The 17,580-nt window shown below is 39.1% G+C and overlaps 1 protein-coding gene across 1 annotated transcript; it reads right to left on the bottom strand.

Annotated features, from left to right (window-relative positions):
• Positions 1-1,708: 1,708 nt before the first annotated feature.
• On the bottom strand, positions 1,709-11,728 carry DEFB115 (defensin beta 115). Its single transcript, XM_043480577.1, has 3 exons — positions 11,635-11,728; positions 8,980-9,160; positions 1,709-1,895 (listed from the first exon to the last, which is right to left on the bottom strand). The coding sequence occupies exons 1-3, from the start codon at positions 11,726-11,728 to the stop codon at positions 1,709-1,711; spliced, it is 462 nt and encodes a 153-aa protein (XP_043336512.1).
• Between the last annotated feature and the right edge of the window lie 5,852 nt (positions 11,729-17,580).

The raw sequence follows: 17,580 nt of genomic DNA, 5'->3' as shown, positions 1-17,580 counted from the left end.
GACCCAAGTCCTCCAGCATAGCCTCAGGAGCAAACTCCTGTGGAAGACCCACATGCAGAGGTGGAGATAAAACCACAATTGAATCCCAGGGGCAGTATGGCTAAAGAAGAGGATCAAAAATGTTTCCACCAGCTGTACAAGTTGCAGGTTCAATCCACATGATCAACTACTACTTTGTGTCTATGGAATATATAAAAAGACAATGAGAGTTCCCACAAAAGAAAACATACTAGCTCTCACAGCTGTGGACATTGGAGGCAAGAACATGCAGTAGTAGGGCCAGATTAGAGTTGAGCTGTCCCCACAGCAGGTCCAGAGACCAGTCAAGTATTGGAGGGCATCCTAGGGAGGCGGAGGTGAACTGTGACTCACAGTGAGGGAAAGGATGCTGACAGCTGAGATGTCAAAAAAAATTTATTATTCTTCTTGTATTTTTATTTATTCTGTAGTTGGCTGTGGATTTTTTTCTTCTTTTCTTTTTTCCCCCTCTGTTGCTGTGGTTGTTGATTTTATGATTACTACTAACTCTATGCTGTTGAAAACTTTAAAAAAAAATTACACTCTTTATTTCCTTTATATATAAATATTTTGTGTGGTTCCAAGGGTTTTTTCTTCTCTTTTTTTTAAAGCATTTTTTGCTTTGTTTGTTTTTCTTATTGTTCTATTCTTGCAATAGTAACTCTTTAATACATATAAATCTTTGTATATAATTCTATTTAACTTTGCTTTTCTGTTTTTTCTTCTTTTTCTTTCTTCTTTTCACCATGTTTGTTAGTTTGTTTGGGTTTTTTGCTTTGTTCCCCAGTTGGCCCTCTGCCTTGGTTTTGTTTTCTAGTTTGTGTTTTAGTTAGTTTTGTTTTTACTTGATCAATATCATTTTCAGTTTCTTTTGCTCACTGGATAACTCTCTTGTACTTTCTTCTCTTTGGACTGTTTTATGTAAATAATACATATATATATATTTTAGAAAGCTTATGAAATTTGGCCTAACTAAAAAATTTATGACATTTTGATTCTACTTGTTTGACTTAGTATGAATAGAATGTTTGATTTCTGATTATTAAAAAATACATATACAACAAGCATACAAAGATTTACTGTATAGCACAGGGAGCTATACTCTATATCTTGTAATAACCTATAATGGAAAATAATTTCAAAAAATAATATATGTGTATATGTATAACTGAATCAACTTGCTGTGCATCTGAAACAGTATAAGTCAACTATACTTCAATAAAAGTATATATATTGTATATAAATAAAATAAAGAATAAATATATATATTAAGAAAAAAACACACATAGGCTGAAAGTTAAAGGCTAGAAGAGATATTTTATGCAAATGATAACCAGAGACAGTAGAGGTGGCTCTATTTATATTAAAAAAATCAGACTTGTAGTAAAAATTAGTCAGACATAATTCTTCACTACATAATGATAAGGGATAAATTAGTCAAAAAGATATAATGACTATAAATATATAATCACCCAACATTGTATTACACAAATATTATCCCAACTGAAGGTATACAGCAATATAATAATAGTAGAGATCTTAAATACCTCACTTTTTTTTGGCCATTAAATATAATTTTATTTTTCTGTAATTCAACACAACATTTATTTTGTCCTTCAGTTCTCCCAGAGGGTAAGCTCTTAAACCCAGACAATTTAGGTTCCTCTTGCCTCCCAAGGCTGTGCCTAAGTTACAACTTGGGTTCATCTGCCCAACCCAGTTCTCTGGGAACAGGCTTTGCTTCTGTGTCCGTGGCCTCTATAGCTCTGATGACTCCGCAAGGCACAGCTGTCTCAGACAGGCACTTTATACTTGCGTACTCCTGGTTGTGGTTTTCTGGACGCTTCTGCAGTGGGTGCTTCTTTGTCATGATGGCTCTGCCAGGAGGAAAGGCTTTATCAATACCTCACTTTTAATAGTAGATAGATCATCCAGACAGAAAATCAATAAGAAAACTGAATTTTATTAACATGATAGACCAGATGGGCCAAATAGAACATTCCTTTCAACAACAACAGAATAAATATCCTTTTTAAAGGATTAATTAATTAATTAATTTAATTTTTGGCTGCACTGAGTTGTCACTGCTATATGTGGGCTTTCTCTGGTTGTAGCAAGCGGGCGCTACACTTCACTGCAGTGTGCGGGCTTCTCGTCGTGGTGGCTTCTCTTATTGCAGAGCACACGGCTTTAGGCACGTGGGCTTCAGTAGTTACAGCACTTTGGCTCAGTAGTTGCGGCTTGTGGTTTCTCAATGCTGTCTCAGTAGTTGTGGCTTTGTTGTTCTGTGGCATGTGGGGTCTTCCCAGACCAGGGATCAAATCAGTGTCCCCTACACTGGCAGGCAGACTCTTAACCACTGGACCCACCAGGGAAGCCCCAATAAATATTCTTTTAAAGTGCATGTGGCATGCTGTTGTACAGCAGAAACCCTTACAACATTGTAAAGCAATTATCCTCCAATTAAAAATTTAAAAATAAGGTTCATGTGGAAATTTCCCATGACAGATCAGTCATATGTTGGACCACAAAACAAAGCTCAACAAATTCAAGAAGACAGAAATTATATCAAGTAGCTTTCTTGACAACAATGGAGCAAAACTAGAAATAAGTAACAGGAGGAAAACTGGAAAATCCACAAGTAAATAGAAACTAAATACACATTCCTGAACAATAAATGGATCACAAAAGAAACCAAAAAGAAAATTTAAAAGTACCTAAGATAACCAAAAATGGAAACAAAACTTACCCAAACTCTTGGAATGCAGCAAAAACAGTACTAAGAGGAAAATTTATAGCACCAACTACTTAACAATAAGAAAAAAAAATCTAAAATCAATTATATTCTTTATGGCTTATGGAACTGGGGGAAAAAAAACAAACTAAGCCTAAAGCTAGCAGAAAGAAGGAAATAATAAAGATTATAGCAGAAATAAAAAGAGACTAGCAAGACAATAAAAAGTATTAACAAAATGAAGAGTTGGCTTTTTAAAAAACATAAGCAAATACCAAAGCTTTGGCTAAATTTAACCAAGAGAAAAAAAAGAGAGAGAGAAGACATATTACACCATACATAAAGAATCAACTCAAAATTGATCAGTGACTTAATGTAAGACCTGAAACTGTAAAACTCTTAGAAGAAATCATAGTGGAAAGCTATATGAAATACTCTTGCAATAATTTTTTTGGATTTGACTTTAAATGCACAGGCAACTAATGCAAAAATAAACAAGTGTGACTACATCAAAATAAAGAGTTTCTGCATAGCAAAGGAAACAATCAACCAAGTGAAAAGGCAATCTCCAGAATGGGAGAAATATTTGAAAATCATATATTCTTACTAGTAGCTGATATCCAAAATTTGCAAAAAGCTCAAGCAACTTAATATCAAAAAACAAGCAAGACAATCAAAAAGTGGGCAGAAGACCTAAATAGACGTTTCTCCAAAGAAGGCATACAGATGGCCAATAGGCACACGAGAAGATGCTCAACATCACTAATGATCAGAGAAAAGCAAATCAAAACTACAGGGAAATGTCATCTCATACCAGTCAGAATAGCCATCATCAAAAAATCTAAAAGTAATAAATGCTGGAGAGGGTATGGAGACAAGGGAATGGTTCTGCACTGTTGGTGGAAATGTAAACTGCTGCAACCACTATGGAGAATGGTATGGAGGGTCCTCAAAAAATTAAAAACAGACTTACTGTATGATCCAGCTATTCCACTCCTGGCCTATATCCAGAAAAGATAAAAATTCTAATTCAAAAACATATATGCACCTCAATGTTCATAGCAACCATTGTTTACAATAGTGAAGAGTTGGAAGCAACCTAAGTGACCATCAATAGAGGAATGGATAAAGAAGATGTGATATGTATATATATACACACACACACACATATATATAATGGCATATATATAATAGAATATTATTCAGTCATAAAAAGAATGAAATATTGGCATTTGCAGCAACATGGGTGGTCCTAGAGATTATCATACTAAGTGAAGTAAATCAGATAGAGAAAGACAGATACATGACATCACTTTTTGTGGAATCTATAACATGGTATAAATGAAATTATTTACAAAATAAAACAGACTCACAGACATTAAAAACAAACTTATGGTTACCAAGAAGAGAGTGTCGAGGAGGGATAAATTAGAAGTTTGGGATTAGCAGATGCACTCTACCATGTATAAAATAAATAACCAACAAGGCCCTACTGTATAGCACAGGGAACTCTATTCAATATCCTGTAATAAACTATAATGCAGAAGATTATGAAAAAGAATGTATACAATGTATAACTGAATCACTTTGCTATATACCAGAAACTAACACAACACTGTAAATAAACTATACTTCAATAAAAAAATGAGGTGGTGGATGTGTTAATTAACTTGATTATGTAAATATATATCAAATCATCATGATGTTATCTTAAATATATATAATTTTTACCTATAAAAAAGTAAATAAATAACAAAATTCTTCTTGAGGGAAAAAAGGAATGAATATATATGGCTTAGAGAGGGTAGAAGAACTGCTTAGGTGTTGCTTAGAGAAGCAAAAGTCTGGTTTGCAAAAAGAAGCTTCTCAGCACAAGGGGACACCTATGAAAAGGGCAAGAAACAGATCTATTTCCAAGAACACAAGTTGCTCGTGAAGTCCATGGGAGGAATTGAAAGGGAAACTACCAAAGTGAGCCGGAGATTATCATAAAGGATGTTTAGAATTGATTCTTGCAATCCCTGTACAGCTCTTGACAGTTTGGGAGAAAAAACAAAAATGTCAGATGTGGGTTTTAGAAATGATTTCCTGGGGGCTTCCCTGGTGTTCCAATGGCTAAGACGCCATGCTCAGGTTTGATCCCTGGTTAGAGAACTAGAGCCCATATGCTGCAACTAAGACCTGTCGCAGCCAAATTAATTTTTTTTTTTTTTAAAGAAATGATTCCCTGGCAACTGTATGAAAAGACTGGAGTGAGTCAAAGGCATAGTGGGAGACAAAGAGGTCAATAGGATGTAAATGTTATAGCATGTGTTCATTAACCTGATAGGGCTGCCATAACAAAGGACCACAGACTGTGTGGTTTAAGCAACAAAAAATTTATCTTCTCACAATTCTGGAAGCTAAAAGTCTGAGTTAAAGGTATCAGTGGGATTGCTTTCTTCTGAAGTCTCTTTCTTTGATTTGTAGGTGTCATCTCCTCTCATTGGAGGCACTGATGCTGAAGCTGAAACTCCCAACACTTTGGCCACCTGATGCGAAAAACTCACTCATTGGAAAGGACCCTGACTCTGGGAAAAATTGAAGGCAGGAGGAGAAAGGGACCACAGAGGATGAGATGGTTGGATGGCATCACTGACTCAATGAACATGAGCTTGAGCAAGCTCTGGGAGATGGTGATGGACAGGGAAGCCAGGCATACTGCAGTCCATGGGGTCACAAAGAGTCGGACACAACTGAGCGGCTGAACTGAACTGAATCTCCTCTTTGTATCTTTTTGTGGTTTTCCTTCTCTGGTGTGTCTGTTTTCCTAATCTCCTCTTTTTATAAAAATGCCAATCATTTGGATTAGGACTCAGCCTGTGGTGGTTTAGCTGCTAAGTAGTGTCTGACTCTTGAGACCCCAAGGCCATGTAGCCTGCAGGTTCCTCTGTCCATGGGATTCTCCAGGCAAGAATACTGGGGTGGGTTGCCATTTCCTTCGCCAGGGGATCTTCCCTATCCAGGAATCAAACCTGGGTCTCCTGCACTGCAGGCAGATTCTTTACCAACTGAGCTATGAGGGGAGGTCCAGGACTCAGCCTAAGGATCTCATTTTAACCTAATTAGCTCTTTAAATTACCTGTTTATCTCATCTCTAAATGTGGTCCCATTCTGAGGTACTGGGGATTAGGACTTCAACATATGAATTATGAGGGGACAGGATTTGGCCCATGACAACAGCCAAGGAAAACTGACGGCTGAATTAGAATAGCAGTGGCAGGGATAGAGAATAGGCACTATGGAGGCAGACTTGGAAGGTGTTTGTGACTGATATGATGAGTAGGGGTGGGGAGCAGTGAAAAAGAAGGAGATATCTAGGATGTATTTTAGGATTATGGTTTGAGAACTTATGTTGAGAGCCCTTTTCTGTTTCTCAGTCTCTTTTCATGCTTTATGTCTTTGCTCTCTAAGATGCCTCTTTTGAAGTCAGGGGTAAAGAATGGATTTTCACCATAATTTAAAGAGTGAAGAAGGCTTTAAGAGATGGAAGACATATAAAGTTTGAAAGACAGTGAAAGTATTAGTCACTCAGTCGTGTCCCACTCTTTGCAACCCTATGAATTGTCACCTGCCAGGCTCCGTTTTCCATGGGACTCTCCAGGCAAGACCACTGGAGTGGGTTGCCATTCCCTTCCCCAGGGGATCTTTCCAACCCGGGGGTCAAACCCAGGTATCTTGCATTGCAGGCAGATTCTTTACCATCTGAGGCACCAGGAGACCTGGGTTCAATTCCTGGGTTGGGAAGATATAATCAAATAAATCCATTTTGGGGATGAACAAAGTGAGTAGTAAGGTGACTTAACACACTTGCATTTCCCCACAACCTTTTCATTTCTTTGGGACTGTGGATATGGAATCATGTTTAATGTAACTCTCTAAGACTCCTGGGTCTACTTGTGGGCATAATTTCTCTTGTCAAAAAATGAATAAAAACTCTTAGTTCTAGAACAAGTAGCTTGTATTATCTGCAACCACTGGAGTAACCTGGGTTGGAATTGAAGTGTTTATTGGAATCATTGTGCCTGAGTAGTCTGAGATCCAGTCTCTAAGCCACTCCCCAAACATCACAAGCACATCCTTTAAGATTTGAGACATCAATGTTATACTATTAGAGTGGGAGAAAATGAGAGAATTGAAGAGAAAGTACTCTGAGAAACGAGTTGAAGGATTAGAAGCTGCCATTATTTGGTGATTGATGTACCTTGTCTTCAGACTGCATTCTCCAGATAATTAATGTCAACAGAGGCTAGGGATAATTTTCAGCTCTAGAACTGACTGGCGTTGGCCTCTAAACTAAGACTGCCTACTACATAGGGACAACTTCCTCATTTACTGCAACTGGAAATTATTCCTATTTGTATCTGGATATACCATGTTGGGGCTTCCCAGGTGGCTCAGTGGTAAAGAACCTGCCTGCCAATGCAGGAAACTAAGGAGACTGTGGTTCAATCTCTGGGTTGGAAAGATCCCCTGAAGGAGGAAATGGCAACTCATTCCAGTATTTTTGCCTGGAAAATCACATGGACAGAGGAGCCTAGTGGTCTACAGTCCATGGGGTTGCAAAGAGTCGGACACAACTGAGCAACTAAGCATGTGGGCTCACATACCATTTAGGGTTGGATTTGTTGCACATTTTAACCACAAAGTGAGTGAAGTGAAAGTTGCTCAGTCATGTCCAACTCTTTGGGACTCCATGGACTATACAGTCCATGGAATTCTCCAGGACAGAATACTGGATTGGCTAGCTTTTCTCTTCTCAAGAGGATCTTCCCAACACAAGGATTGAACCCAGGTCTCCTGCATTGCAGGCAGATTCTTTTCCAGCTGAGCCACAAGGGAAGCCCAAGAATACTGGCATGGGTATCCTATCCCTTCTCCAGCGGATCTTCCTGACTCAGTAATCGAACCAGGGTGTCCTGTATTGCAGGCGAATTCTTTACCAACTGAGCCAGCAGGGAAGCCCCTTTAACCACAAGGAGGCTCACAAAGCTCTTCCTTTCATGACACCTTCCATATTAATGAAGTAGATTCTGGGTGGAAAGAGTAAAGGGAAGTTTTTCTTACTGCAGCAAAGATTTTTCCATCTTGAGGAAGCATAATGTCTGAGCTCAGGTATCATGGGTTCAAAGTCTTGCTACTAAACTACTTTTTTGTGCCACTTGGAGCAAGTCACTTAAACTCTCTGTGACTTAGTTTCCTCTTCTGGACAAAGGACACAATACTAATTCTTACTTCTTGGAGCTATTGTTAGGGCAAATTGAGGTTATTCAGTAAAGTGTTTAGGACAAGTTCTTGCACACTGTAAGTTCTCAGTAAACTTTGAGGAATTTTGGCTGGTGTTGTTTAATTAGTTTTCTTTTTCTTGTTTTTTTTTTTTTTTTTTAACTATTTTCCCCTTCCATTTGGTTGGGGCCTGAGTAGTTGTCTCTTTCTCAGAGGGCATTCCAGTCTTTTGACAGCCAAGTGTAATTAGGGGGTTGGAGTAAGGGACAAATTCCAAGAGAGTCAATGAGACAGAGCCTTAGGCTAAACTTTGAGCTAAGGAGGCAAAGGGTTTCCCTGGTGGCTCAGAGAGTAAAGAATCTGCCTGCAGTGCAGGATACCTGGATTTGATCCCTGGGTCGGGAAGATCCCCTGGAGAAGGGAATGTCTACCCACTCTAATATTCTTTCCTGGAGAATCCCATAGACAGAGGAGACTGGCCAACTACAGTCTGTGGGGTCGCAAAGAGTCGGGCATGACTGAACAACTAACACTTTCACAAAGAGGCAAAAGATTTCTGGATGACACTGGCCTATCTCAACAATCCAGGATGAGACATTAGATAAGGATGTGTGATTAAGGTGAAATTTGCCTTAACCTGGAACACTTCCACATTCAGAGACCTATAGCACCTGGTCAGAGGCTTAGGAATTCAAGATTCAGATTCTATAAAACTGGTTTACCATGAGAACTGATTTCCAATAATATCCTGTGACAGCCCAGGGAATGTTAGGCTATAGAGGACTAGAGAGACAGAAACAAGTGATAGCTAGAATGAGCATATATTTTCTAACGGATCATGTAAGGGCCCAGTCTCCTTAGATACTAAGGATCTAAGGACCATGCAGGTGGCCTGGATACCCATCTTACTGACTCATTAAAATGCTTCCAAAATCCTCTTGTCACAAGTCATAAATTCATACTTAGTGGTACTTGCCATAATCCAATGTGTTGTCTCTTCTTTTTTGGCAAGTTTTAATGATTTATGCCTTATAGGGATGCAGCAAAGCTTTCTTAACCCACATTTTTCTTTCTTCTTCTCACTTTCTTTGCAATGTTTCCTGCACATGCCAGTTCCATAATTACACTTTCTGGTCCATCCATCTATCAAAATAAACAAAGAGATGAATAAGCACATACATGAAAAAGTAAAGACTATTATACTAAACACATTGGTAATTGTAGCAATAATGGTTACAATGAACTATTGAAATGCAATGGAATTCTTGGGACTATCAAGCTTTAATTGGACTTTATTTTTAGCTTAGGATATTTCTATCTCTGTCATTTTTCAGTATCATCACCACCAGTTCCTCATTTTTCCCAAATCTAGATATTTGTGCCTTCAATTAACTGTTTTTTTTTTTCTTCTCTCCATTCATTATTCACTCAACAGCAATTTTGTTGAGCACCTATCCTGTGCCAGACACTTTTAGGTTCATGTCTTAGACGATGTCTAGAGAAGTACATTGAACACTGAATGATCAGTTTATATGGATGATCAGAAAGCAGATCTTCTAAACTTTACATAGGTCAATAGAACACAGAGTATAGACTCAGCTTCCTCAGCACATTAGTTTCAGTTGAGAGATCATAGTATCTTGTTTCAAATTACGATTACCTCTACTTGTTTTTTCTCCCAAACTCTTCTATTGGGAGATAACTCTGAATTATTTCTTTCTCACTAGAACATTTGGACTTGAAAAAAGTTAGGATCAGGATGACTGTACTCACTCGTCTATTCCAACTGCCCTCACCAGAGTTTAAGCAGACAGAAGCTAACCCTGGGTTCAGTTCAGTTCAATTCTGTTCAGTTGCTCAGTTGTGTCCAACTCTTTGCCACCCCATGGACTGCAGCACGCCAGGCTTCCCTATCCATCACCAACTCCCAGAGCTTACTCAAACCCATGTCGATCGAGTTGGTGATGCCATCCAACCATCTCATCTTCTCTCATCCCCTTCTCCTCCCACCTTCAATCTTTCCCAGCATTAGGGTCTTTTCAAATGAGTTAGTTCTTTGCATCAGGTGGCCAAAGTATTGGAGCTACAGCTTCAGCATCAGCCCTTCCAATGAACATTCAGGACTGATTTCCTTAAGGATTGACTGGTTGGATCTCCTTGCCATCCAAGGGACTCTCAACAGTCTTCTCCAAAACCACAGTTCAAAAGCTGCACTCAATATGCCAGCAAATTTGGAAAATTCAGCAGTGGCCAAAGGACTGGAAAAGGTCAGTTTTCATTCCAATTCCAAAGAAAGGCAACGCCAAAAAATGTTCAAACTACTGCACAATTGCACTCATCTCATGCTAGCAAAGTAATTGCTCAAAATTCTCCAAGCCAGGCTTCAACAATATGTGAACCATGAACTTCCAGGTGTTCAAGCTGGATTTAGAAAAGGCAGAGGAATCAGAGATCAAATTGCCAACATCCATTGGATCATTGAAAAAGCAAGAGAGTTCCAGAAAACATCTACTTCTACTTTATCAACTGTGCCAAAGCCTTTGATAGTGTGGATCACAACAAACTGTGGGAAATTCTTAAAGAGATGGGGATACCAGACCATCTGACGTGCTTCTTGAGAAATCTGTATGCAGGTCAAGAAGCAACATTAGAACTGGACATGGAACAACAGACGGGCTCCAAATCAGGAAAGGAGTAGGTCAAGGCTGTGTATTGTCACCCTACTTATTTAACTTATATATAGAGTACATCATGTGAAATGCTGGGCTGCATGAAGCACAAGCTGGAATCAAGATTGCCGGGAGAAATATCAACTTAGGGTTAGCCCATGATTATCTTCTTTTGCTTCTACAGTAACTGAGTAGTTGACAAACACTTTCAGGTTGAAAAGCTGATTCAAGAGAGGATGCAGCTTCCAATAGCAATGACCAAAAGAGAAATCATGAAATTAAAATGGTAAGCTTTAGAATTCCTTGGAAGCCCAAGTAGAAAACATTTTTTGTTAGAAAATCATTCACCACTTGACCATAAAGTCTGTTGTACTACTATTAGAGTGCTTTGGCCGTATTCAATCCTAGGACTAGGACAGGATCTTCTGTCCTAGTCTAAGCTCCACACCTTGAGCTTATTTTACAAAACTGTAGACATCCAACATCGACCTACAAAATTTCTACTATACACTCTAAGACAAGAGTAAGATGCCTCCTCTGATTAATTCAAAGGAGCATTCAAAGCCAAACAACAATGGAGAGACAAAGGAAAAGGACTGGTTACTGCAAGAGGTAGTAGAAAAGTGATAGATACCTGATATAAGAACCTGTTGACATTTGGGATAAAGATATTAAGGACATTAGGGATTTGGGGGCTGCTTTTGCATATGGAAGGGACTTCATTCAAGAAACATTGGCCTCTATTGATATTTTCCAGGTTCTCTAATGAGAAGAACCATCATAGTTGAGGTGACAGATTGTCGTTATCATAGGGCATATTCATTATATGGCTTTTCACTGGATCTGAGCCATCCCTGTCCTCACTCCCACACAGATTTAGTTTTCCAATGGTTCTGTGAGTTGGACCCATTCTTACTCCCGTTTCCCTCCTCTTCATGGTCTGGTTACCTGGGGAAGCCTGATCCAGGACCACAAGGACAGCTATAGCCAGGAACAAGAGTTTAACATATCCTGAGAGGGATGAGGAATTATCCAGCAGCATACTGAATGTGCTAAGGAAAGTCAATTTTCACTCCGTGTTTTATTGACTTGAGTACAGCTAAGTCATGGACAATTAGTCAGACAAGGACAGCATGTTCCACTACCCGGACATAAGCCTATAAGTCAGCAATGCCAGTTGATCATCCAGTGTTCAGAGTCCTTCTCTAGACACCATCTGGGAAGGTGGAAGGCATTAGCAGAGGACATATAAGTCCTACAAAAGACTATGGCATTGTGGAGACTATGGACCTGCTTTCCAAGAAGACTTTCCCACTCCTTTACTTGAGTAGTTGAGCCTCCTCCCTTACATTCTCACAACCTCTCTGCTTCCTTCTTTTTTTTTCCCTGAGGAAGTGGAATCAGTTGGCACTAAGTATTTTTCTAATCCATCTTTATTGGATGGCACTGGCAAGTTTTAATAGACAGTGAGACCCCTGAAAGTAGGGACTGGCTGTGATTTCTGTATGTCCAGAATGTGCAGTGATCATTTGTTGAAAACAATGAATGGATAAATTCATTACGGTATTCACTTGTAGCCTGAAAGATCTTAGGGCTTCCCTGGTAGCTCAGTGGTAAAGAATTCACCTGCAATACAGGAGACCCAGGTTCAATCCCTGGATCAGAAAGATCTCCTGGAAAAGGGAATGCAACCCACTCCAATATTCTTGCCTGAAGAATTCCATAGACAGGGGAGCCTGGCAGGTTACAATCCATATGTTGAGTTGCAAAGAGTCAGACATGACTGAAACAACTGAGCATGCATGCATGCTGATAGATCTTAAAATTGGCATTTCTCAGCTAAGAAAATGCAGATCCATTAAGTGAAAGAGAATTGCCTAGGGTACACTTTGGGCAAGAAAGAAAAAACTGAGAGCTCTCATAACCCACTCATGGTCCAGGTCTTCGTAATTCCACATTTTTCTCCTTATTTCCTACTCTAGATCCTTGACATTAGCTGCTTCTGGCCCTTTCTTGGACTCTGGCCCTGAGTAGAGACCAACAGGAAGGTATGGAAGGAGGCTCTGTTGGGAAGTCTGCTTGTGAGTCCACTGGATTTTCTTTTTTGAGTCCTTGGTGTGTCTTATAGTTATTTTACAACTTTTGATGGATCCAGTGTTCTTCTAGTATAGTCTCTGTGCAGTTGGCAGGTATTAGGAACAGCCTGATGGGGCTCAGGAAGTCTGTTTTCCCTTTATATCCAGGTGGCATGTTCTCCAGGAAAGCAGTGAGCATGAGGCCATCCACTGAACTCTCGCTGTCTATGACTACAAAGAGAACTTTATATCCATGACCTGGTAGAATCCTCACAGAATCTCTAATAAGTAGATGGAGTTTGTTCAGGGAGCTTCTGTGGTGGCTCAGATGGTAAGGAATCTGCCTGCAATATGGGAGACCCGGGTTCTATCCCTGGATGGAGAAGATACCCTGGAGAAGGGAATGGCTACCCACTCCAGTATTCTTGCCTGGAGTATTCCATGGACAAAGGAGCCTGGTGGGCTACAGCCTATGGGGTTGCAAAGGTCAGCCATGACTGAGCAACTAACACTTTCACTCTTCACTTTTTCACACAGTGCTTAGATTGAGCTATGGATTTAGATCCAGCTTACCTGTCCCCAGAGCATATGTTCTTCCTATATCCCAGAGGATCAATGCCTAAGAAACAAAGGAAGAAGATATCGGTTCAACCTGAAAAGCAGTAATGGGTTGAAGAGAGTTATAGTTGTTATCTTCTGAAACGGCATGTTCTGTGCAAGCCTAGAGGGCAGAACTCAAAGTCTTTGGTGGAAATTGCGGGGGAGCAGCAGCAGCAGCAGCAGTTTTAAACTAACTGGAAATATCTCTGATGATGGAAACCATCTAGAAATAGTTAGACAGTCTGGGAGAAGTGGTGGCTCCTAGTGTCCAAATGCTGCAAACTGAGTCAGCATGATCTCTTCTCTCAGATTCTGTAGGGAGGACTGGTATATTGATCAGCTGAATATGGATCTGTTTACTAGGCACAGTGTCTAAAAGGAGAAGAGAGCAATGTTCTGCCACTCTGTTTAGGGAGAAAGACAACAAACATATACTGCAAGATGGTGACAAGTACTATAAAGAAAAATAAAGCAGAGTTAGGGATAGAGAGTAATATGATATATAGTGTGTGAGTGTCTGCTTTGAACAGGTTATCCAGGGGAGGGCTCTCAGAGGAAGAGACATAGAGTAGAAAAATACCTGCACTGGGGAAGTGAGCCACATGAATATCTAGAATCTCCCAGGCAGAGAGAACATCAAGAGCAAAGACTCTAAGGAAGGAAGATACTGGGTGTTTTAAGAAGAGCAAAAAGTCAAGTGTGCCTGGAGTATAAGAGTGAGTGAGGGGATAAACAAAAAGAAGCTAGAATAATAAAGGCAGGCAAAGCTAGAGTATGTCAGATCATACAGGAATCTATTAAAGACCTTGTAATTTATTTGATATGTGATAGAGAATTGTGACTTACACTTTGAGAGGTCATTCAAATCTGAAAGTTTGTTTTTGTCTCTGCCTATAAGATGTCACTGGACAGAGAAGCCTGGAAGGCTATAGTCCATGGGGTCCCAAAGAGTCAGACACGACTAAGTGACTTCACTTTCACTTTTCTCCAGGAAAATGATGAAAATGTCTTTTAATTTCTTCAGGTAATGTATTTGGACTAAATAAGTGTTTTCTGGAATGTGTCACTGCCCATGTACTGTCAGTATGTGTTTTACATAATTTTAATTTTAATGCTCATTTTAGGAAAAAATCACTAGACCTTGACCTGGTAATGTTACAGATAACATCACTTAGTATGTGATCAAATATAGATTTAAGAAAGGGTCTGTTGGTTTCTACAGAAATATGAAGTAAATAATTCTACAGCCTATAAACAATAAGCCAAAAAAAATTATAAGATAACATATACACAGCTAAATTTTGGGCTACAAAATAGATAAAGAACATTCTTTGGAAGAGAAAACCAAAGCCTAAAGAGGTCAGTCGACTTTCTGAAGGCCACACGGCTGGTAAGCCATGGAGTCAGGAATGGGACTTTAGTCTACCTGACTCTAAATCCACAGCTCTTTACAACAGAGAATGTTGTCTCACCAAATATATAAATCCTCAGGCTTTATGTTTTTATTTATTTATTTTATTAAATTTCTATTTTGGAATTGCTATAGATTGACAGGAAGTTGCAAAGACAGTAAAGAAATCCCGTATTTCTACAAAGACACTTTCTTGGGCAGGATATTTTAAGGGTTCGGAGGTTATTTACCACATGCTTGTCATAGACCAATTCTGATGACTTTTACAATGGGTAGATTTGGGCAACTACAAGTCATAGAAACAGAGTAGACAGTGGTTACTCACAGAAACAGAGCAGAGCGTGGTTACCAGGGTCTGTGTGGAGAATGAAATGAGGAAATGTCGGCCAGTGGCACAAAATTTTAGTTTTGCAAGATGAATAAGTACTGAAGATCTATTGGACAACAGTGTTTCTATAGTTAAAAGCATTGTAGGCTGAGCGCCGAAGAATCGATGCTTTTGAACTGTGGTGTTGGAGAAGACTCTTGAGAGTCCCTTGGACTGCAAGGAGATCCAGCCAGTCCATCCTAAAGGAGATCAGTCCTGGGTGTTCACTGAAAGGACTGGTGCTGAAGCCGAAACTCCAATACTTTGGCCACCTCATGCGAAGAGTTGACTCATTGGAAAAGACCCTGATGCTGGGAGGGATTGGGAGCAGGAGGAGAAGGGGATGACAGAGGATGAGATGGCTGGATGGCATCACCGACTCAATGGACATGAGTTTGAGTATACTCCGGGAGCTGGTGATGGACAGGGAGGCCTGGCATGGTGTGATATATGGGGTCACAAAGAGTCGGACATGACTGAACGACTGAACTGAACTGAGCTGAGCTGAACTGATCTTATACTTCAAATTGGAGAAATCCCGTTTCTCCAAATGTAGCATTTTGAATAATTATCATACAATATCAAAACAAGGAAACTGACATGGCTACAACATACATGTATATTTCAACCTCATTTTATCACATGTGTTGATTAGTGCAAGCAATCAATATACAACTCTATTCAATCAACACAAAAATATTCCTTGTACTGCCCCTTTATAGTAACACTCCACTCCCTACTTCCTTTGCATCCCTAATCTCTGGCAATAAACAATTTTTTCTCCATCTTTCTAATTTTGTTCTTTTTGAGAATGTTCTGTAAGTGGAATCATTACAGTTTATGACTTTTGAGATCACTGCTTATAGTAATAGTTTGTACCTTTTATTGCGGCATAGTATTCCATCGTATGGATATACTGCAGTTTATTTCACCATTAACATATTATAGAACATTTTGGTTGTTTCTAGATTTTGGTTATTACGAATTCTTACCAGCAAGGTGTGAGGGAGTCAGTCTCCCTCATCCGCACGTGGTACTGTCATGGTTTTTAATTCTAGCTGACCTAGCAGATATGTAGTACTACCTCATCCTGATCTAAAATTGCATTTTCCTAATTGTTAGTGATGTCAAACACCCTTTTGTATACTTATTCACCCTCCACAAACCATCTTTGGTGAGATGTCTTTTCCTTTCTCCATGTTCTAAATGCTATAAACTCTGTATAGGAAGTTTTGTTGGATACTTGTTTGCAAATAATATCTTTCAGTCTATAGTTTTTCTCCTAATCCTTTTTTTTTAATTCGTTGCCTCATATAGTTAATTTTTTCTTTTTTGTGGTGATGACAAGATCTCTTTCTCACAAATTTGAAGTATATGATACAAAGCTGTTAACTATAGAAACAGTGTTGTATAATAGATCTTCAGCACTTATGCATCTTACATAACTGAAGTTTTGTGTCACTGGCCAACATTTCCTCATTTCCTCCTCCACACAGACCCTGGTAACCAGTCTCTACTCTCTGTTTCTATGATTTGTGGTTGCCCAAATCTACCCATTATAAAAGTCATCAGAATTGGTTCATGACAAGCATGTGGTAAATAACCTCTGAACCCTTAAAATATCCTGCCTGAGAAGGTGGTCTTTGCTTACCTGAGACTCGAGCCTTGCCAGGTATCTTATGCTGACTATATGATTCATGATGAAACCTGTTTTCTATGCTTTTAGGCTAAGGTGTATCAGAACTCTAAAAGCAGAGCTTGAAGATTATGAAACTAATGTCATTCATGTGAGTGCTCTATGCATAACTGATTTCCAATAAAAACCTGGACACCAAGATTCCAGTGAGCTCCCTTGGCCCTGGCTGGCAGCACTGTGCACTTGTTATCACACATTATGGCTGAGAGAAGTAAGCTGCATCCACATCACTGTACTAGGAATCTCATATCTGGTTTTCTCTAGACTCATTTATCTTTTGCTTTTGCTAATTTCAGTCTTTACTCTTTAAATGTAATAAATTGTACACATGAGCTTATCCAGGTCCTTCTGGTAAATCATCAAACCTGACAGGTCATGGGGATCATCCAAAACAGCTAGACATATGTAACAATGGAATAGAATTGAGAGTCTAGAAATGAATCTTAATTCTTATGTCAATTGACTTTCTATGAGGGTTTCAAGACAATTCAATGAAGAAACAGTCATCTTTTTAACAAATAGAATTGAGAAAATTGGAAGACCACATGCAAAAGACAAAATTTAGACTCCTATGCTAGATCATGCAAAATTAAATTAAAATGGATCAAAGAGATAAGTGTCAGAGTTAAAACTAAAATCTCTTAAGATGAAAACACAAGAGTAAACCTTCATGATCTTGAATCAAGAGATGATTTTTTAGATATGACACTGAAAGCAAAAGCGACAGATAAGAAAGTTCATCAAA

This window comes from Cervus canadensis, chromosome 10, assembly GCF_019320065.1.
Source record: "Cervus canadensis isolate Bull #8, Minnesota chromosome 10, ASM1932006v1, whole genome shotgun sequence".
Taxonomy (NCBI): domain Eukaryota; kingdom Metazoa; phylum Chordata; class Mammalia; order Artiodactyla; family Cervidae; genus Cervus; species Cervus canadensis.
Note: the sequence above shows the minus strand (reverse complement) of the source record. Positions and strands in the feature narration are given on the sequence as shown.

Bases quoted from the DNA above. Each gene is read 5' to 3' on its own strand.
- DEFB115 (XM_043480577.1), bottom strand. From the start codon at position 11,728: ATGCTGCTGGATAATTCCTCATCCCTCTCAGGATATGTTAAACTCTTG. The intron at 9,161-11,634 runs GTAACCAGACCA...TTATTTTGATAG, and splicing joins CCTGGATCAGGCTTCCCCAG to ATGGATGGACCAGAAAGTGT. The intron at 1,896-8,979 runs GTATGAATTTAT...TCCTCCTGGCAG, and splicing joins ATTATGGCAAGTACCACTAA to AGCCATCATGACAAAGAAGC.